The sequence below is a fragment of the Acromyrmex echinatior genome, chromosome 3 (genome assembly GCF_024713525.1).
Source record: "Acromyrmex echinatior isolate Ae372 chromosome 3, ASM2471352v2, whole genome shotgun sequence".
In the NCBI taxonomy this organism is placed as follows: Eukaryota; Metazoa; Arthropoda; class Insecta; order Hymenoptera; family Formicidae; genus Acromyrmex; species Acromyrmex echinatior.
This window is the reverse complement of record NC_141854.1, coordinates 23570401-23592523: the sequence shown is the minus strand read 5'-3', so window position 1 is coordinate 23592523 and position 22123 is coordinate 23570401. Positions and strand designations below refer to the sequence as shown.

General features: G+C 34.1%; 2 protein-coding genes across 4 annotated transcripts; one reads left to right on the top strand and one right to left on the bottom strand.

The window, feature by feature from the left end:
• The first annotated feature begins 1984 nt into the window (after window positions 1-1984).
• On the top strand, window positions 1985-6948 carry mol (dual oxidase maturation factor 1 mol). Of its 3 annotated transcripts, none has more exons than XM_087404938.1 (8): window positions 1985-2472; window positions 2920-3117; window positions 3213-3270; window positions 3787-3921; window positions 4243-4462; window positions 5237-5448; window positions 5536-5731; window positions 6501-6948. In XM_087404938.1, the coding sequence occupies exons 2-8, from the start codon at window positions 2953-2955 to the stop codon at window positions 6679-6681; spliced, it is 1167 nt and encodes a 388-aa protein (XP_087261064.1). In that variant the 5' UTR covers window positions 1985-2472; window positions 2920-2952; the 3' UTR covers window positions 6682-6948. The 3 variants fall into 3 exon arrangements, with proteins under 3 accessions (XP_087261064.1, XP_011049944.1, XP_087261063.1); XM_011051642.2 differs by having other exon boundaries at window positions 2912-3117; XM_087404937.1 differs by lacking the exon at window positions 1985-2472 and having other exon boundaries at window positions 2723-3117.
• Window positions 6949-7113: 165 nt separating this feature from the next.
• Duox (dual oxidase) lies at window positions 7114-22116 on the bottom strand. Its single transcript, XM_011051641.2, has 20 exons — window positions 21382-22116; window positions 20461-20544; window positions 19690-19851; window positions 18701-18888; window positions 18146-18350; window positions 17074-17240; window positions 16559-16795; window positions 15269-15714; window positions 14890-15091; window positions 12716-13042; window positions 11903-12127; window positions 10934-11152; window positions 10619-10822; window positions 10209-10521; window positions 9587-9961; window positions 9286-9503; window positions 8532-8993; window positions 7834-7989; window positions 7582-7710; window positions 7114-7413 (listed from the first exon to the last, which is right to left on the bottom strand). Exons 1-20 carry the CDS (start codon window positions 21470-21472, stop codon window positions 7285-7287), a joined length of 4539 nt encoding a protein of 1512 aa, XP_011049943.1. The 5' UTR covers window positions 21473-22116; the 3' UTR covers window positions 7114-7284.
• Window positions 22117-22123: the final 7 nt, after the last annotated feature.

The following is a 22123-nucleotide window of genomic DNA, read 5'->3' as shown; positions in this document are numbered from 1 at the left end:
AAAAGCACAGCGTCACCAGGACCGAAATTAGACGGCCCGAAATAGCGGAATTATTGGCGGCGATATAGCATAGCCGGCTTGGACACGGCATACCGCGGTACCCGGCCTCGGAGAACGAGCGGAATACGGTTCGATGCGCTTCCGTTATCGGAATAATGCGACTCAATGCGATTCGATACGATGCTCGTTCATTTGACATCGGCAAATCGGAGGAAGACATCGCGACGTGCTACTAAACGTTCTCTTGTGCATCAAAGAAAGTGGAAGTGATGTTTTTCAAGACAAAAAGACCTTGTGCCAAATTGAAACGGTTTAGGCGCGAGGAAGAAATCGTAACTGTTATCTTTGTTTGCAAGAGCGATTTGTTATGAATTAAATGTTGATTGATTGTATACTGACGTAATAAATTTTGAATTAATTGTAATAAATTGAATCAGGACTCTTTGTAGTAGAAATAGATATAGCGTAATTTCGAATAAATAAAAAATCGTAAATATATATATATATTATTATTTTATAGGATTATAAAGCAAGATTTTAATATTTCTGAAATATTCAGCTATTTAGTTTTTTATATTTTATATGAAATAACAAATTATAGAATTCTTGGATTATTTTCAAAATTATTATAACGATTAGATTGCAATATATTATCTTCCAAATATATTATTATAGTATAATTTATATATATATATATATATATATATATATATGTATATATGGTATGTCTAAATCATTTTTTCATTATTTTAATCACTTCACTTTCTACTTAATATTATTTAAATGTAAAAACAAGAGTCATTAAATAATTTTATGATCAATCGTGAGAAAATTCTTTTTATTTGCTGTAAATTCAATCATTTCTTTTTTAGCATATATTTCTCTAAATTACGTAGCAAATTAATTATACCAAATAAAATAATATTTACTTGTATATTATTATTAATTTTAGTATTAAGATAAAGTTTATTTTAAAGTGCAGTGAAAGTTTTGTCTCTTATAATTAACCTTTTGTAAATCAGTTAAGATTTCTTAATAAATCTATAGTTCCATTTTCATGACTGTAAACCGAGTCATCAACTCGTGGAGTATTTAAAAGGCAGTCTGAATTGTTCTAGATGCTCTATTCGGGATTTGGGAATATTTCGGGAACTTTGGAAGCTCTTGTTCGTTCGTCACGAAAGTTATCTCGTTGGCTGGCATCGATGTCACTCGCATGCCATCCCGCGTGCCACGCGATCCGTGAGCTCGAGAAAATCGTCATTACGTGTCATCGTACGAAATCGCTAATAATCGATTCATTGAATCATCGAATAATAAAAAGAAGAGCAGGAACATTGATATATTCTGTTTAATTTTAAATCAATTGTTAATTTATATGTGCACGGCTATAAATAAAGAGTGACTATTGTTGAACTTCAAGAATGCAAACATATTAATATCATATTTTTTAATTAATTTCGAGTGATCTATTCTAATAAAATTTTAATTAAAGCTTAATAAAAAAAGAAGATGTATACTGAGAGAAAAGTTTTTAGTATCTGTGACTATAATTGCATGGTAAAATAATTATAACAAGGAGTTTAATTTTTATTGTTATTATTACTGCTATAATGTTAGTATAATAATTATATTTATGTTTCTATATTAAGAAGAATATAATATTGCCTCCGAAAACGACTATAATTTTATATTCTTTATGGTATAAAAATATGAATAACTAAATATAATTAACTAAATATAATTATTTTTATTAATATATAACATTATAGCAATAATAATTATAAAAATAAAGCTTTCGATCATAATTATTTTATACAAATCATGATCACAAATACCAAAAACTTTTCTCTCAGTACAGGATGTTAAAAATTGAAAAAGACAAATTTAGAACTTCTTCAATATATATTTTTTAATATTAAAATAATCTGAGTTCTGAATTTGATCCGAAAAATCTGTTGTTAAACGCTGATATATTCACGTTCAACAGAAAATTTGATTATCCAATATCTATGTTCCTTAATGGGACATTGACAAAGAGATATCAAACTTAAAAGAAGAGCAACAGAAGTCGACTCGGAGCGAACAGGAGAATCAGATCAGCTGATTCAATGTAGACCTTTCTCGTTTAATCGTTCTTCGTCCCTCTTGCCTTTCTCTCTCGTTCTCTCCCGCCGATGACCATCACAGTGACAGCCCCACCCGCGGTGTTACCTTCTCTCTCTCTCTCTCTCTCGCCGTCCTTCTTTGTCTCTTTACCAGGTAATGCACGAGGTCGTCTGTCGCTGGTGGAAGCCGCTTTCCAAGCGGAGCCTGTTAACCTACTCGGGGTACGAGGCCCCAGTAGTCCCAGTACACTCGCCGCCTTCGGTCCCACATGTCGCACAGTGCGCGAGTGCGCTTTCAACGCATGTCGAGGATTTCGCAAGAATTTTGGCAACTCCGACCTTGAGTCAAATCTGCTGGCCGTAGGTAAATTCCTCTCGAAGGAATAGAAAATCCTTCGGGACTCATGTGTGTCAAGGCCAGCCAGGAGAGATCCATCCTGTTTGGATCACGTTAATAGCTAGATTGCATTTCAGTAAAATCGTATCGAAACAACTGTCAATTCAAATCTTCACTTTTATCCGCGGTGATGTCACTCGTAAATAAAGATCCATCAGTGTTCTAAAAATGACAAAAAGAGAGTATCTGAATAATTCTGTGCCTAGCAGCAGAAGATATATCTTCTCAAAGTCTGCGTTACATGCGCGTTTTTGTGTGCTGCTTTTTTTTTTTTCAAATAAAAGTTAATGTTTCGAAATAGCGTACGAAAGTAATGTACAGTACGATTGGCGAAGAAAATACTGATCGTAGCCTACAATTTTTGCTTTGCCGAGAGCGAGGATGGTAATGTAATTTTTCATTCGAGTGGCCCAGATTCCGCGAACCGGAACTAGCTGATCCAGGAAGATGAAGGGATGGTTCGATGCCTTTCGCAACGACGGCGGTCCGACGCTCTACAGTTACAGCAACCGCACTCCTGTCACCGGTGATGTTCCCTTGGTTATCGTATTCGTGATATTCGGCACCCTGTTCACGGCATTTCTAGTCATATTCCCGGGCGTCAGGAAAGAGGTGAGCAGTTTTCTATTCCTCCGTCGTGTTTGATCGACGATTTCAATTAATTACGAGTTCTGGCCGTGTAAACCTGATTTTTTCTTCCGCCGCAGCGGTTAACCACATTTCTCACGGTTACCCTGAGCCTCTTCGTGGGTGCAACGATTCAAGGTTCGTGCACTTTGTCTACTTTCCAAGTCAAGGGGCCTTGGCTGCCAGTGGCGTAACTAACTGATTGGCCTCGCGAAGTTCGAATCGCGAGAGTTCAATGAGACCGATAAAAAAGCAGCGGCGGGAAAATAAAAGAAAAGGAAAAGATTAATCCAAAGCAAGCAAAAAATAAGAATATTGAGTGGAACTCATCTATACTTTCGTTGCATTGAATGTTGTTGTCTATATTTCAATTTCCTCGTATTGTTTTATTTTTTGAAACACGAGAGTTCAGAAAGGTAAAGAATAAATAAATAATTGAAATAAAACATATTTAGAGTTAATACATTAGTTACGCCACTGTTTGCTTGTAGTATTCGCACTAAATCGCGTGTTTATCTCTAAAGACATTACTTCGGCTGACCAATAAAATTGCGAAATCCATTTGCGGAATGATTAATCGAGATAATCACAAAATGTAACGCCGCGAATGTAACGTGCGGAAGAATAATTGCTGTGCTCTCTATGCGCGCGTAGTGGCGCAATACGGCTCATCCTGGCATACGAGCTCCGCTACCATTGTCAGCTCTTACAGCGCTTTCTCCAAGCATAAGGCAACGGCCGACATAGGCGGTTACATCGGTTTAATGCACATCAATATAACATACAGGCGTAAGTAAAGAAAGCTAGATATCTAAACTTTTTTCTACAATTGAAGATATCAAGCTCTGACTGATTGAATGTAATAAGATAAGCTTGGAAATTAAGATTAAAATTATTGAGCTATATTCCAAACAAAACAAGTCAAAATAACGTTACAATAAATAGTTATTAATTAAATGACTTTCTATTTTGAAGCCAATTTAATATCATTTTGACGTTAAGATGACTTGTGTTTGCACTTGCGATTGCACGTCGCAAATTGCAATTTCCGAACAGATGTTTATGCAACGATTCGTTCTGACTTACGTCAAGTAGATTTTATCGTTGCAGTATTGCCAAGTAACGAGCAGACGAGCGGTGACGTCGAGTACAATGAAAGATTTTGGTGGCGGAGTTCTGGCGAAATGACCAGTGCATTCAAACAGGCTCTTCATCAGGGTGCGCCGTTCCCCATTGTTTCCTTGGCGGAGTATTTCAGCCTCCATCAAGAGGGATTTTCTTGGGGTTCACGATATCGCGAAGCTGGATATTATGCTTCGATAATGTTATGGTATGTTATTACTTCTGTGATGAAATACTTTCGTAGAAATCATTTTGAGAGTCATAATCTAATATTTATAGTCCGTTTTTATTACAAGACCATTATCTTAAGTAATGTTTTAATACACTACGGCTTTGTAATTTATGACATTTCAAAACTGTATTTAAAAAGGTCTTAAATGTAAAAACTGTGACTATGTGAATACTAGCCTCCACAATCCATTCTTATTTTAAGACGTTATATAATGACGTTTTAAGATATTAATGCAGCTCCGTGGCTGGAAAGCATTGTATTCATACAATGCTTTCCAGCAAGAGACACAGTCATTACATCCTTGCTTGTTGTTTGCTAATGTTAAACGAAGATGAAATATAATTATTGTGTTAAACGCTGTGTTATGAGATTTTAAGACATAAAATTTAAGTTTTAAGCACTAAGCCGTAAGAAATTGACCAATCATAGTCAAGTATTCTCCTCACATTCGATTGTAATTGGTCAGTTTCCTACGGTTTAGGGGTTTAAAGCTTAAACTTTACGTCTTAAAATTTCATTGTAGACGCCGCTTTACACTGTGTCTCATACTGCAAATCATCAATAGTTGATTTTTATTTAAGATTGTTTTAAGTATAATCTTAAGATGTTATAATCTTAAGATAATCAATCAAAGAGTCATATTAGCATCTTAAGATATTATTTAAGACGATTTTAAATATAAGAATCGATTATGAATACGAGTTTTCCATTCATTGCGTGTACGCGAAATGAGGAATCTTTCTTGTGCAGGACTTCCTTTGCCTCGTGGTTAATGATGAATTTGTTACTTATGGTGGTACCTCGATATGGGGCATACGGCATGATTTTCACGGGTTTATGCATGTTGTTAACAAACCTGATCTACACGTCACTCTTACCATGTGAACCTCTGATAGCCCACATTGAGGGTTCGATTCTTTCTTTCAATCTCGGCTGGAATTATTGGTTGGTGTTGTCAGCTGGTTCGTATTTTTGTGTTGAAATTACTTTATTAAGACTCGATCAATGTATAAATATACGTACGTGATTGTGATTTCTTTTTTTCACAGGTGCTGCGTGCCTCTTTGCGGGACTCGTAATAACAGCTATAGACATGATCTTCCCTCATCAATTTTCGACCATACTCGAGGTCGACTACGACACGCCGTATGATAGGCACGTCATTATAGAGGAGAGTTTCGATACGCGTAACGTTAGGCGGAAAGTCCCCAAGATTGAAGATTCGTTCGGCGATCGAATAATGAGGTTTGCATTATAATCAGTCGAATTTAAGAGAGATTTGTATGACTAAATTGGAGACGAAATTTGCAAATTTATTTCAGAAAAAGGAATAAATTGCCATTTAGACGTTATTTATTACGTTAGTTATTTAAGACGTAAAAATTTAGTTTGTAATATAAAATTTATTAAAAATATAGAAATTTTCTGTCACCGAAGACAGGCTTAAAAATTTCGAGTTTTGTCACAATTCTGTGGCTTCTAAGGAAACAATTTGCTCCTTTTTTTATTTATGTTCTTTCCTCAGAATATTTTGCTTTACAGATTAAACCTAAAATAGATAGAAAAATTTTATCATAAAATGTTAAAAATATAAATTATTTTAGTTTTTACGCTGTTATGGTTATTTTTTCATAACATTTTTTATCATCTATTGTAAGTTCAACCTGTAAAGCACAGTGTCCTAAGAAAAACTAGACCAAAAAATAACAGATTACTTTTTCAGAATTTATAGAATTAATATAAAACGCGATAAAATGCGAAGCACTGGAAACTTTTAGGCATGTATGAATGGGGCAAGAAATTTTTATATTTTTAATAGTAATAGTTTTGTATTATGAATCAATTTTCTAATATTTAAATATAGTAGAGTGAATAACACTTAAACATAGAAATGTCCGTTTTATTTTTTTCCTGAAATAAATTCGCAAATTTTCTTTCAAAATTTGGAACCTTCTATTTTCCTTTATAATCGAATTTTTTTTTCTTGCATTCTATGATTCTAAAAATGTTTCAGTCAACTGTCATCTAAACTTCAAAGTAGACATGCCGTTAAAGAGGATACCGAAGGTGTCATTAATCGGGGCTATACGTCGCACGAATTGTCCGAATTCCCGCAAGAAATTGGTGATGAATCTAGCAAGAGTAATTGGTCGTATCCATTCCCGCCAACCTCACGCAGAACCATTAATGCCTAATATATTTCTCAAATGCTACGGACAATTACGATACTCATCGACTTTCCTAAACTATTAAAAATACTTAGATAGGTATTTTATTTTATAGGTATTTTTATTTTATGATTATTTAATATTATTTAATAAAAAAAATGAATCCAAGACATCTCTGACTTGAATCATAAGCGGAAATTCCATTTTGAAAACGTTTACATTATAATTACGAATGTAAAAAAAATGTCATAATAAAGTCAAAATAAATATATGTGTATACATATGTTGACGAAATTTCATTATAATTTATTATAATAACATTATAATAAATAATTTTATAATTAAATAAATTATAATAAAATTTTATAATAAATTATAATAAAATTACAACTAAGATTTTTAAATATTTAATTTGGGAAGACAAAAAGATAGGGAAAGAGAGAGAGAGAGAGAAAAAGATTTTCTTTTTCGAATTCATAAATAAGAAATGTAATACTCATGATAATAAATAATAAAAAGCAACGCTTCAGCGTATAAATATGTACATTCTAAATATGTAAATCATGGAGAAAAGTTGTCAAACACATTGACAGTCCGTTATCTCATGCAAACAGGGAGCAGTGTATTAGACTAGCCGAAGTTCTCGAAGTGATGAATGAAGTACGGCAGCCGCCGTGTTTTATTAACTTCATCGCAGGCAGACATGACGCTTTTCGTCAGAGGACGCGGCCCACAGCTAAATACTCCTATTTTGCTAACCTGTAGATCAATAATTCAACATATTTTTAAAAAATAATATCAACAATATTATAGCAGGTCGCGCAAAAGCACGAAGGATGTTTAACTCTTTATCTTCTTCAAATATCCCTTGAGCTTCTATGCGTCGAGCGAGTGTATTCTTAATAAAAACTAATATCATGAACGCACATAGCTATGTTTCTTTTGAACAAATTTCAAAAACGACGTCATGTCCGGCCGACCAAAGTGATTGATGGCCTTCAGGCCAGTGAATATACTCTTCTTCGATAGCCTCTGAAAGTGATTCTCACATATGTACTACATATGTGAAGCAAAATATTATTAATAATTAAATCTGATTGAATTAATTAAATATAAGGAAAAATTTTACGTACTTTTCCATCGCGGATCATACAAAAATTCCAATATGAATTCACTTACCAGCATGGTGGTACGCAAATCGAACTTATGAAAGAATTGCGTTATAAATATGTGAATTTCAAGCACATCCGTAACGTCTTTTCTCTCAACATCTCTGAGAACGTCAATAAACCATTCAAAATGTTTATGCGATGGGCAGATCCATAAAAAATAGACCTACACAAAATAAAAAGAAAGTGACACGATATTATCGAATAAAAAAATAGAAGCGTTTTCTTACTTTAATGAGCCGTTAAATTTAACGCAAGAGATTATATATACCAACAATATTCCGTATTCACGTTTCGCTTTCGACAGTAGAACATACTTTCTAGTATGTAATGAAGCAATCGCCACTTTTGCATCAGTTTTACCGTAACGACATTTTTAATATGAATATGTATTTTCAATTTCTAATATGAATATATATTTTTAGAAATACTTCTCAAATAATCAAAAACAGTTAAATACAATTAAGTTACTTCCTAATTTCGCCGATTATGAATTTCTTTATAGAATAAAAGTAAATAAATTCTTTTTATCCACTTATTCTGGTTAGAAAATTTTCTATGACAATTTATATTTTAATTTATATTTTAATGTATAAAGAATAAATTAAAATTTGTTTTAAAGAAAATAAATATATTTATGTAAAGATGTCTTAAATTTTCCTCACTTGATTATTTTTTTCATTTAATTTTATTTTGATTTGCACTTACCTTCTTACACGCGACGCCTGAATATCTATTGGTAGAGGTTCCAAACACGAGATCATTGAGCATCGAAGCATAAGGAGTCACTCCGATGCCACCTCCAACCATTACCGCGACCTCGAACTTGTACCAATCCTGATTTCCTCCACCGAACGGACCCTCTATACGAATCTTCGGATGATCATCCTCCGGGTTATAATTGCAAGGATCGAAGTAATTACGGAGCTTCCACGTCCACGGCCCTTGAGCTTTTATGTGGCACGATAGAAAATTCTCGTGCGGTGCGGAGGTCAGCGTAAAAGAATGAAATTCATTAGACCTGAAGGCAGTACAGGCGAGACGTACCCACTGACCCGACAGATACTTCAAGTTCGGAGGTCTGTAGAATTTGATCTTTATTACGTCGGAAGGTAGTAATTCCGTCTCGATGATGTCCAGGGCCATGTATTTAGTTCTCAAGCTGACGACCTGAAATCAGTACTCTGATAACACACATTCGGCACTTGATATTATTTTTATATTGCGTTAATAATTCAAATCAAGTCATTTTAGCAACAAAAGACGATTTGCATTAAACGAAATATGAGATAATATTGTACATAACATACAAAATATGTTACATCATGCGTGATCTCCATAATTAATAAATTTTGTAATTATGCGGTGACTATGGATATGATGCATATATACATGTAAAAAAGGGAATTGTTCTTTTTCTTTGTTACTATTCTACTTTACAAAAAAGTGGATATAAAATTACTTTATCTAGCGCGTAAATGATTGCCGGGCCGATGAAGAATATCCAGAATCGCGGTTCGCCTGTCAAACGGGCTAAACCATGGATGAGGCATAATGCATATAATACTACATAGAGACTATGCGTCGACCAAAAGAACTTGTAGGCTTTCTGTCGTATGGTTGGATGTGCGAAGACGAAAATAATTGTCATGATGACGAAGAGAAGAATACCAGTTAAACCTGCAACAAGAGCGAAATAAGAGAATCATGTCAACATTCCGAATATCCAATGAAATTGTGAAATCTTTGGCGAGAACACCTACCGGTTACTGTTCTGAACAGCCAAAAAGAGATAGTAGGTCGTGCATCGCTGGGAAAGCTGATTTCACTGGTGAGGCAGCGAAGATGAGCTATCGGCTGCGTAGAAACGTGATAAAAGTTGACTATGTGACCGACTGTATGCAGCACAGAGAAAAAAAGTGCCGTACATGCTGCGATCTTATGGAATTGTATGTGCGAGTCTAGCGGGATGTACTGCTGAATCGAGAATTCCTTCAGCTTCGTCAACAGATTACGCGACATTGTTAATAGCAGGAGACTGTAGCAGAAGGACAGTGCAGCTGCTGATCCTCTGGTTATGGCGATTCCCACGCCCATTATATGTCTGAGATCCGTATGTTCTGCCATAAAAGAATAATCTGCGAAAAAAAGGCAACAGATTGAAATTTTGCAGCAAACGAACAGAATGCTTTCTAAACAAATCATATATTCAAAAGAATTAGGAAAAATTACACAATAATAATATAACATAATAATATATTATTATATAAAATATAATTATATAATATAATAAAATATATTACACTCAAAGATATCTAGAAAAATCGAAGTATATTTAGACATGTTTCGGATTTTTGTTCTACTTGAGATCGATTAAATACTCACGAATAAATCTCTCGACGAAGAGAGCTATAGTGACGACGTAAAACACAAAGAGATAGAATATATTCTGCCTGTTCTCTTCGAGAAAAGTCGATATGGCATCCCACTGCTTTCGAGTCCAGCTCTTCGAATCTTCCGGGGGTAGTTGATCGATGTGAAAGCTGGTCATGCGAGCAACATTCGTCGATGTGTCGAGAAAATTCTGCTTGGCACCTTTACAATCGAGACCGATCGCGACGAAATCGCCTTTATATTCCTTCATCATCAATTTAAAATCGTTGTACGTGAGGTAGTCCTTCCTCTCAAGTCCAGCGTCCTGATTAATAAGGGATTTAACAGTTATCGCGACGATGACAAAAGACATTTTAAAATGAATATTATATGCTACCATAATGAAAATAATAAAAACGCACCTGGAACATGCCATCGATCAATTCCGTAACGTGATCATCCGAGAGACTGGTGGTACGCGCTATTTCCACCAACGACCTCAACATCTCCGACAGTTCTTCCTTATCGATCACGCCGTTGCTATCCTTATCGCACATGTCGAAGATGATACGCAGCTTGTCTTCGGTTTTGCCACGTGAGAACAGCAAGACCGTGTCCAAGAATTCCTGGAATTTGAATCGCTCTTCGCTGATGATCGTCAGACAAGATAAGAAAGTTATATTCAGACAAAATGCACAGTAAAAGCACAGCTTCGATGAAGCGAACGACAATTATACCTGGAAAGAAATCCGGCCGTCGCCATCTTTGTCAACGATGTTGAACATTTTCTTCACGAAGACTGCGTCGGGTCGCATGCCCAGAGCACTCGCAAACTCGCTCTTGGAAAGCGATGTGCGCATTACCGTGACGACCTCTCCGGTGTCACTGTCTTCAGACCGCCGCCTTCGTTCGCCGGGCCGTAAACCGAAAGTCAACGCGTACGCTTCTCTGAAGAACTAACAACATTTCGCAGTGTTATCAGGAATGTCATAATCCTTCCATGTGTATAATTAATAAATTTGTGTGTAATATAATAAGCGTGTGGAGCGAAATTGCTACCTTATTTTAAAAGTGACACAACTAAAAAAAATTAATTAAACAATATAATATAGAGCTAAGAACCACTCAGAATATTATATATGCAAGTAACAATATAATTATATATATTAGCCTTATATTATATTGTTTAATTTATTTAATTATTTGACCGTTATTTGACCGTTATTATTTGAGCGTTTTTATTTATTTTTAAAAAATTAAGTTTCTCAGAAAATGAGATAAACTATTTTTCAATTTGACCGAAAATTATTGACGAATCAGATAACATAGATAAAAAGAATATATTCACATAATCAAATGCGATTTTTATTTGACAAAATCTTTAAAAACTTCCTTTGGAGTTGTAAAGATTTTGATTTTTTTATAAAGTTAAATTAGTTCATTTTTTATAAAATGAATAATGTTTGCCTAACCCATTCATGGAAATAATTCACAAAAAAGCTCTTTTTGTCGCTCTTGAAGTAGAAGAGCGGAATAAATTATATGGAATCTATATATTTTCATATATAATTATACGTTCATATTTCTTTCTTTTTTTTTTATCAATTAAGAAATTATTTCTTCATGAGATATTAATCCACATTTCAATGGTGAACGAAGCTGCGTATACATTCATGAATGTATACCCGTGAGAAGGAGAAACAAACCTGTTCGAGCTTCTTTTGCCGGCGCTCCTTGGTTTCCGCTTTTGCCAGCATAATATCCCTTGCAATTGGCGTGAGTGTGAAATGCTTTTTTTGTGACGCCAGAAACGCCTCCAATTTCGCAATGAACTTTCTACGCGAAGCCAACGAATCGAGTTCAAGGACAAGGTCGTAATCACGCGGTATACGTAACAGCACTAGGGCCTTACGATGTCCGGTTTCGCTCTCCTGAAACAGCAATTAATAATTATCGAATATGACGTGACGTTAAAGAGTCAGCTGTTACTTAATGAAGCGTAGAATTAATTTGCGACGTAATTTTGAGTAGTCAATAAACTGCCAGATGATGCAATCACTAATTTCTTAAATTTTAGTCATAATTGTAGTGATATAATTTCAGATTTCAGAGACGCAATTTAAATTTCATAGATATAGCGTAGTTGTTATTACGAACATTTTTTCAACAATAGAGATTTATGGATTTTTTTTGGGAGAGGAAGAGGGGAGAGGAAATAATAAATTTTTTCCTAATAAAAAAAAAGATTCATATATTTATCTATTTATCGATTCTCTCGCGTTTATTCAATTTTCAACATTAAACAAACCAACTGATAATTAAAATTTATTTTTTTATATCTTAAATAAAAAATTTTAAGTAAACGTGAAAATAAAAAAACAAGAATTACGTTCTTTGTTTCAGAAAATTAATTCAAAAAAGGTATATTACTTTATAAATTAGATAAAGAGTTTAATGACAAATAATTTTTTAATGTCATTAAAAGATTATCATTTATTTTTACAATAATAAAGAGATACCTGTGATTCTTCCATAGTTATGGTGTTAACGTTGCTGAAATCGAACGTTCGCAGTTTCTCCCCTTTTCGATCGACGATATGCAACGCCGCTTCCGGTCCAAATTTCACCTTCACGAGACGGCGATGGTTTGCGTGCAGCCACTCACGTACAATCATCTTATCAACGCAGATCCGACCATCGCTTCGCTTTTGAATTGCCTCTTGAAGTATTTTCAATCTACGCCGCCGTCTATTCTGCAGTTTCACCAATCCGTACCCGGCACCAGCGCAAAGGATCGGAACGAAACCAAGGAACACGCACGCGTAAATGTAGACGAATTCGCTTCCCTGTAGTGCGTTTATTAAATATTATGTTAAAAAAAATAGTAAAATAGTAAAATATTTTCTTTATAGAAAGAATTTTATTCAATATAACAAAAAGGAAGATCAGAAAAGCTCGCAAGAGTTAAGCAATAACGTACGCAGTAATAAATTCATACTGTATATACATATATATTTGCTTAATGCTTATGTTTTACTGCTTAATTTTTTTTTGTATGTCGTAGTCTTTAGTGTTTCAGAACCGCAATTTTAAAGAAAGAAGAAGGCAATAAAAATTATTTAAAATATATCTTGAAAACTAACGTGGTTATAATATTAAAACATATAAAAAATAAGAGCATAAAAAACATACTTGGGCAAAGTTTCTGAAAAATTCAAAAAACTTTCACATGTTTATGGTTTTAATATAGCTTATAAAAAATGAATACATTTGAATAAAATGAATACATTTATTAAGACAGGAAAGGATTCTTTGCCTAAGGATGACTAATGCGGAGTAGTTTATAAAATTAATTGTTTAAACTGTGAATCGTCTTATGTTGGCCAAACTAAAAGGAAATTAAAAACTCGGATTAAAGAACATAAGGCCGACATAAAAAAACCTTCTTCCGAAATTTCAATGGTTTCACGTCACCGTTTGAATGAGATGCATGAATTAGATTGGGATAATATAAGAATTTTAGATATATTATAGAACAATCGTTAATGAAAAGAAGAATTTCGGAAATGATACATATAAAAAGACAAACAAGTGGTATCAATAAGCAAAGTGACACGGAAGGTTTGCCTGATGTTTATTTTCCTCTTCTAAAGAAGGAATCTCTCTTACCTTTAATAAATAATTCTACAACTTTCTAAACTGTTGACTCAGATATATAAATAGTGGTAAAATACATGATAGGACAAATAACAACACATAATGTCACGACAAAATTCTAATTATGCAAAAGAAGTACTTGAGATTCATCGTTTAGTTTTTTTGCTGTAAAACAGGTAATGATTCTATTTCTTTATATTACGACTAGAAGATATTAATATATACAATTTTATTTAAATTAGAATCTGGAAATTCTTGTTCTACACTTTTCTTGATATGACAACTGGCGTTGTAACATTACTGTATGAAGCATCTTCACATATAAAAGAACATGTTTATTTAATTACAACTCTCGACTGTTGAATTTAATGTCAACTAGATGTAACTCTGCGTTTTAAGAATATTATTGAATTACTGAAGATGGCCAGATTGTGGCCGAAACGTTTAATGTTTTAATTAACGTAATAATAATTAAATATCACAAACTATAACTTGTGCTGTGGTTTTTTATGCTCTTATTTTTTATATGTTTTAAAATTATTTAAATTTAATTACTAAAATAAAAACATTATAAAGGTTTTCTTATTCAGTAGTAACAAAAATCGAAAACCTTGCAATCGTTAAGAGTTGATGTTCCAAAATCGCAATTTTTTTAAAAAAGAAAACAAAATAAGATTATGTAAATTTAATCATAAAAATTTAAGTATTAAAGATGTTTTATTCAATATAATAAAAATAGAATATTGGAAATGCTCGAAATTGTTAAAAATTAACACTTCAGAACTGTATTTTAAAAAAAAGAAGAAAATGAAATAAAATTATCTCAATTTAATTAACGAAAATCAGTAAAGACGTCGTATTATCTAATGTAAAGAGAAAATATTAAAAAAGTTCCAGAATAGCAATTAAAAAAGGAAAAAGTAAAATTATCTTAATTTAATTTAAAAAATCGAGTTATTAAAAAAGACATTCGCGCAAGATAACTTCCAAAAGATAATTAAGAAATAAGTTCAATACAATTGATTGAACTGATTACCTCAAAGTAGTCATAGCGCTGTAGAGGGACGCAAGGTTCGAGCATTGTCGAATTCAATTGAAATGGTTGAGGACATGGATCACCATCTTGCCAAATGAAGACTTGTCTTTGGATCGCATCGAGAGATATACCGGTCGCGTTCGTGATCACGTCCCAAAGAGTAATACGACGGATTTCCTCCATTTCATTTTTCGTAAAAATGCTAAAATTGAATAAAATCGCGCGTAAAAAAGTTTCTATAATTACATTGATTCGGATATATCTTATATAATTTATTACAAAGACCGTATAAGATATAAACAGTTAGGCTCGAGTTATTGGAAAAAGAATAACATCGACAGCATAAATATTAATTGTTACGAAGAATTAATTCACTCACCCGTTTTCCTCGTTCTCAAACCAGAATCTATCGGAGTCCCGCAAACGGAGGAATTGTTCCTTTATGACCGTGGTGAAGAGCTCGCCAGGACCACCCTTGGATTCGAGCATTCCGCCGACGTAGACGTCGACGTTGTTGAGATTGTTCGAGTAAATCTCAATGAGGGTACGCAGCAACGATGGATTTTTGTTGAATAATTCTGGATTGATCTCGTTCCATGTTTTCCGTTTGGCTAGTTTGAAACTCATCCTGGCTGTATTGTAGTCTGGAAGACCATTGTCGCGACCTCGCATGATGTTCAGGGCGCCGAGATCTCGGCGTGAAAATTCCATGGGACCAAAAAGATTGTTTCGGATGTCAGTACCGAGAAGATTATCTTCCTTCTCCGCCAATTGCGACGCCATGCCCATGATCAGCTCCTCGATCGTGCTGTTAGCTAAAACCTCCTGTGAGCAGCATCTATGTTTAATATGATCACAAACCTCATAAGAATTTAATGTAATAATTAGATCACATGGATGTTCTAGAACTTGAAGCTACATTTTAATGACAATAATTTTTAACAAACTAAGTGAGTCAATTTCTCTTGGAAAAAATTCGAGGAAAATCATTTTACAATTTTTTTAAATTTATTCTTTTTGAACATTTTGATAATTTGCCCTAAGTCAAACATTCTGAAAGATTAAAATAATCAAAGATCATTAAAAAATTGAAATACTTGGATAATTAAAAAAAAGTGTTGTTAATAATAATTATTTAAGTTTAATATCGATAATTATAATATATTTGAAATATTTTAAAATTCAGTATTAAATATTTTAATAATTTTTTCCTGAATTTTATATATATATATATATATATATATATATAAATTTTAAGATTAAAAATAATAAAAAATTATTAAATAGAAAAAATTAAAATGCGAATTAAAAAAGTAATAATTATTAGGTGTTGGAATTAATTCGTAGCGTTTTACAAGTGATGGGAAGTACTTTCATTAATGTATTTTTTAATGCTCATGTGAAATAAATAACATTCTTTCATTAAAAACGCTACGAATTAATTCCAACACCTAATATTTAAAAAGTTTATATAGTTAATTATATAATATAGAATATAATATAGAATTATATAATATAATATAGAATTGCGAGAATTATATTGTAATAATTGATATCGTGATAATTAACAAGTAAAATGCAATTAAAAATATACGTATATGAAAAATTATCTCTGCTTGAAGTAGAATATCTTTCAAAAAGTTTACCGTGAAAATACAAATAGACTCACGTTTGAGTCCCACCACGTAGAACAAAGTCTTATAGCTGGCTGGTCTGTGTTGGTCTTCCTGTATTCGCAATTTTCATTTCGCCGATATATGCCAGGCGGTATAAGAGTATGACCAAAACGAAATGCGGCGCTTTGAAAGATATGACTAATACCCGGATGCAAGTCAGGTTTATAACCAGTGTACGAAGGAAGATTCTCGTTTAGCAATGCCGGAAGATACTCGTAAAGGATTATGTTCTGTAAAAAGATAGAAAAACCTCACGTGCCGGAAAGCAACGTTTCGTGAGAGGAAAATGCAAATTATGTAAATTTAGTTACGAGGATCAAAACAACTCTATTCAATACCGAGATTTTTACAAAAGTTTACTAATTACATAAAACATTTTATGTAATTAGTGTAAGTAATTTTATAATACTTCTGTTTGTAATTCTCTTTTCATGCTAGAAACAATACCGCGTCTTTATTTTTCTACTGTCTATTATTGAGAGAAAATTATAGGTAAACTGCTATCCACCTGAATCGTCCCGATGACCATCTGACGTGCTTTCTGAAAAATTTCTTCGTCGGACATGTCGGGATGCTCTCTCTGCACGCGAGCCGCTAAGACATTGTGGTATCGATAGAACAAGATCCCTAAAGCCAGTAACGGTGGATGCTGATTCGTTCTCGGATCCCCGAGGACTGTGCAATGTTTTATTAATTAATTATTAGGTTACTTTCGCAAGAATCAGAAAATTGATTGCAGGGAAAGTTAAAAACGCACGACGTAATAGGATAGGCACGAAGCGTATGCGGCTAATGGAAAAATTATGAGTAATAATGCAAAAAAGTTTCAACGGATCGGCGCGCAGCAACGATCGCATATAATAACATAATACTTAATTAGTAGGAAGAATCAAATTATGCAAATGTCGAACGACTATGTTGTTAAAACATGCGGGGAATGATACTTTCAATAAGAAAGTGAATGCTGGCAAAATTATATACATTTACATCGGACTATATATCGCAAATTTTGCATCACATAATTAATAGGTAAAATCAATTTTTTCTTACAAAAATATCAAAGTATATCGATATTGATGAAAATTTTTCTTAAAATGTTCTATACATATAATTTTCTAGAGAAAATTCATCTTTTCTAGAGAATTTTCAAAAAAAAAAAAAAAAAAAAAAAAACCTTATCAAATTTGATGAATTTTAAAAAGATACTTTTCAGAAATCTTCATAAATTTAAAATATGAAAAATTTGTATAAAGATTATAAGAAATTTTTATACATTTATAAATATTATAAGAATTTTTATAAATATATTAGAATTGTTTCCATGATAAAATAAGCAAGTGAAAACAAAGTGTTCTCGTCAGTTAAACTTTCTAGCTAAGTATAGACAGAACGTTTTCCATTCGAAAAAAATGGAAATTTTGTTCATAGGTATCTCGAGATCTCATCATTCAATCGAGATGTTTACCGAATGAACGTAATTAAAAATCAATTTGATAATATTCAGCTAGATTACGAATTCCTTGAGAAAGTCTTCGGGTTATTTATACACAACAAATTTATACACATAGATCCTCGCTTACGATATAGACGCTCCGGGCTGAGCATTCGCATAACATTCGGCACCGCGTGATTGAAGAGAGGCGCGCGCATGGTGTTCCTCACAGGAAATTGTCTCCTTTGCTCCATGAGGAGGCTGCCGTTCTCGAATGCGCGCATTGTATTGGCCCACGCCTCGCTGCTCGAATAAACGAAGCTGCCATCGATCCAGCTCGTGACTTTATTTATCTGCAATCTCACGTATTCAGAGCTACTTCTCACGGATTGCTGTCTTGGGGATCGGCGAAGCGTTTAACCGTTCTCGATCGAGAAGAAAGAAAAAAAAAAAAAGTAAAACGAATATTGTGTTTCGCAACGAGAATGACCTATCGTGGTACCCAGTGATAGATCATTAAATTCATCATCAATCATTTACGTGACTGTAATTTAAAGAAATCGATTCGGACGTTCGATATCGTTATCATAACCGGCGAAAGTCAGATAAAGTCGAAAGTCTACTGCGTTCCCGGAAGTAAGGCCATGAAGTGGTTCGCGCGACGTTAGATTGACCCGACACGTTCGAGAAAAGCGGGAATTACCTGTTCCCGCGGGCTGTTGGGGCTGCGCCCGGTTTGACGGTCGTAATCCGCTCGGAGGAATGGAATGTACTTGTTACCTTGGCACTCCTTGTCGAAAACCGGATCGCATTTGTCCACGTCGATTCGATGAAATTCTATGGGGCAACCACTTTCGCTGGCCATGATTATCTCCGACGTGACCAGCTGTCCTGAAAAGATTCACCGTTCGAGGGTGTCGCGAGTCGCGTATGAGTTCCGGCAGGAAGATCTACGGTATGTCGCATGCGTCGCGAATTTATCCGATCTCTTGGATTGATTTATATAATATCGTGCATTTTTTTTTTCGCGGCGAACTGCTTTTTTCGAGGCGACAGGTTGACGGACGTGACAATTAACTGTGTCTGCACGTGTACGTGTTCGCCTTTAAAAATAAAGATGAGTACAAGGCAAGTAATACAATATCTATGTAGATAAAATCACTGAGATCACTGCACAATCGTGACTGCATGATTGATAGTAATCTATATAGAACCAATTTATCCCTGTCTTATTGTTAAACAAATTTTGTTATAGTATGGATTAAAAATGTCAATATTTCTTGATGACAAAATTTAGCACAAAGCTTTGGATAATGCTCAGCTTAAATTTAAAGTATTATATATATTTTTTATATAAAATTAAAGACTTACATATAAAAAAGCCAAGATTCATATATTTATATAAGACATTTTATATAAAAATAAAATGATTTTCTTTTTTTATTAAATCAAAGATTTTTAAATATATGTTATCATTATAGTAAATATTTTAGGTATAAAATAAAGCAAATTTTTAAGTATTCTTTGTTTCTAAAAATTCAGTATCTATTAAATAAGGTATCAATTTAACAATTTTTTTCCTTCTTGCCTTTTTCAGTACTAATAAAAAATCACTTATATTTTTTAGGACTGTTCGCGATTTCCTGCTTTTTCTAACTCTACTTATATATTATTATCCGTAATTATTCTCACCGAAGAAAGCGAACAATGCGGTTCGATTTTTCACCGACGGCAGGCCATCGTCGCCCTGCATGAATAAATCGCTAAGCTTCCGAGGAGATGGCCTGTCTTGGCCAGCCATCGTGTACACACCATCGGAATATGCCGCCGGAACCTTTCGGATTAGCCTACTGTCTATGGAGGTACATGCAACTAGTATTAGGATAACTTTCCATGGACAATCACCTTCGCTGTGTCATGTAGAAATATAATCGCGAGATCATCACTTTCATGCTTCATCAACTCTCCTAAGAAAAATTTTTCGCGTCATTCTCATGATTGATTAGTTCTGATGTCCTTTCTTATTTGAATGTAAAATTGATAAAGCGTATTTAATTAAACAAACATATAATTTTCGCGTAAACAATCCTTGGTAGCGAGCTACGTCATTTTGTCATCATTTTGACATCAAAAGTTTTTTACCAGAAAAATAATTACAATAGTAATTTTGTCAAAACATATTTAAGAAAAATGTTCTGCTACTTGTTGAGAATTATTGAGCCTCAAAAAAACTATGTATAAATATGAGATTAATTTTTAATTAACTATTGTCAATAAAAAATTGAATAAAACGTGGAAAAATTCTAATAATTTGTTGAGATGTTTCGAAATGCTTTCATTAGTAAATTTATTCGGTGAAAAGGAGAACGCGTAGATTTTAATAAAATGACAACCCTGACGTGCATAATAATAAAACAGCGAAGGTATATATTGGATATTTAGTACACAAATTCAAGTACTTGCCAATTGCACCCCAATCAGGATGTGCTAGATTGTTAAAAAATCCATCGTATCTCTGTTTATTGACCGCATGGCTGTGCCCTGTTCCTAAAATAGGTTTATTTTATATATAAAATAATATTTTATATTAAATAAATTCTCCACCGAAATTTTACAATATAGCGATATTGTTCGCTGAGCGAATTAATTACTGATATTGACATCACGTTTAAATCGTGAGAGTATAATGTAATAATGAGTAATAATCTTATGAGCAACGAGATGTAAAATATGATTTCTCTGTTCTTTAATTAATGATTAGAGGAGCGTAACGCTTTGCTGTTTTGAAAATATGATTAGGATATTCGGGGCAAAATAAATGTGCAAATAATCGAAAGTGGGTTAAAAGTATAGAACTAGTATTTAACGAGCTCTAGAACTACCGTAACATTTCCATCTCTCGTTCCGATTTAGTCCGTAACTTTCATAAATATTTTTTATCATAAATTAAATTAACATAATATTAATGTATATTTTTATTTCGCTTTCGGATTCTTATTCAAATTTGCTTTGTTTTATCGAATTAATTATAGTTCCCTAGATGATACTTAATAAGATTAAGAATTATTATTTATGCAATCGGATATAATTCTTTGAGCGCGATTATTAAATTTATTTTAACAGAATTAAAATAACACACAATTTAAATAATTCATATAATAATACATATCTATTTTATAATAACAAATGTTGAGAATGTTGAGTTGTTAAAATTATTACTAAATTACTTTTTACGTTATTGGTATCAAAAGTACGATACATTATTAGTATAAAAAATTTTGCATTTAAACTGAGTCTCATATAACGACCATTTTGACAGCTCCCTTTTATGAGCGTATGAGACTTATAATTAGGTGCCGGAACGATAACGGCGATTGTACTTACCGGTTTCAACGGGTAATACGGCCCAGAATGCCCAAGCGATCGCGCAAAGCGGCGCGATGCTGCGGGCCGGCGGTCGTCGACGTGTCATCATGTGTCACTCGTTCTCGCCTGATTCACGCCCGTGCATTTCTCTCATGCCAAAGCAAGAGTTTTTCTTCTTCAGATCCTTGGACGATCTCTTTCTATCTTTCTTTCTCTACTATCAACGGTGTCCTCGAGGACGCATGCCGTTGGTACCGACTATCAGCGGGCGATACGAGAATGTACCAACCGCGCGGCACATACGAATCTTTGAATTCAACGGAGTCCAAAGACGCGAACCGGTCCAGAGACTGGAAGGCGGCGGAGCAGTGCGGTGGATTGTTCGCTACCACCTGGCAGTCTCGCCGAAGAAACGAACGAGAGAAAGAGCTCACCGCGAGACACGAAGTGCAAAAATGCCGCCGTATGATTTTTCGACTGGTCACGGATGTGGCGGGCGCGCGGATAAGAATTGAAAAATGAAGGCGGTATGGCGCGCTGCGTAGCACCACGTGCCTGGTCCCGAGAAATGAAATCACCATCCGCTATCACGCAGCACGGGCCGGTCGAGGAAACGGGACAGACGGGAGTGACGATGATACACGCGCGAGTCCCAAGAACGGCTGTGGCAGTGGCTGTCTCTCGGACTGTGGATCTGACTGTGCGCTGGTCCGCGCCTCCGCCACCACACACAGTCGCTCTTGGTCGCGCGGTGAAAGTC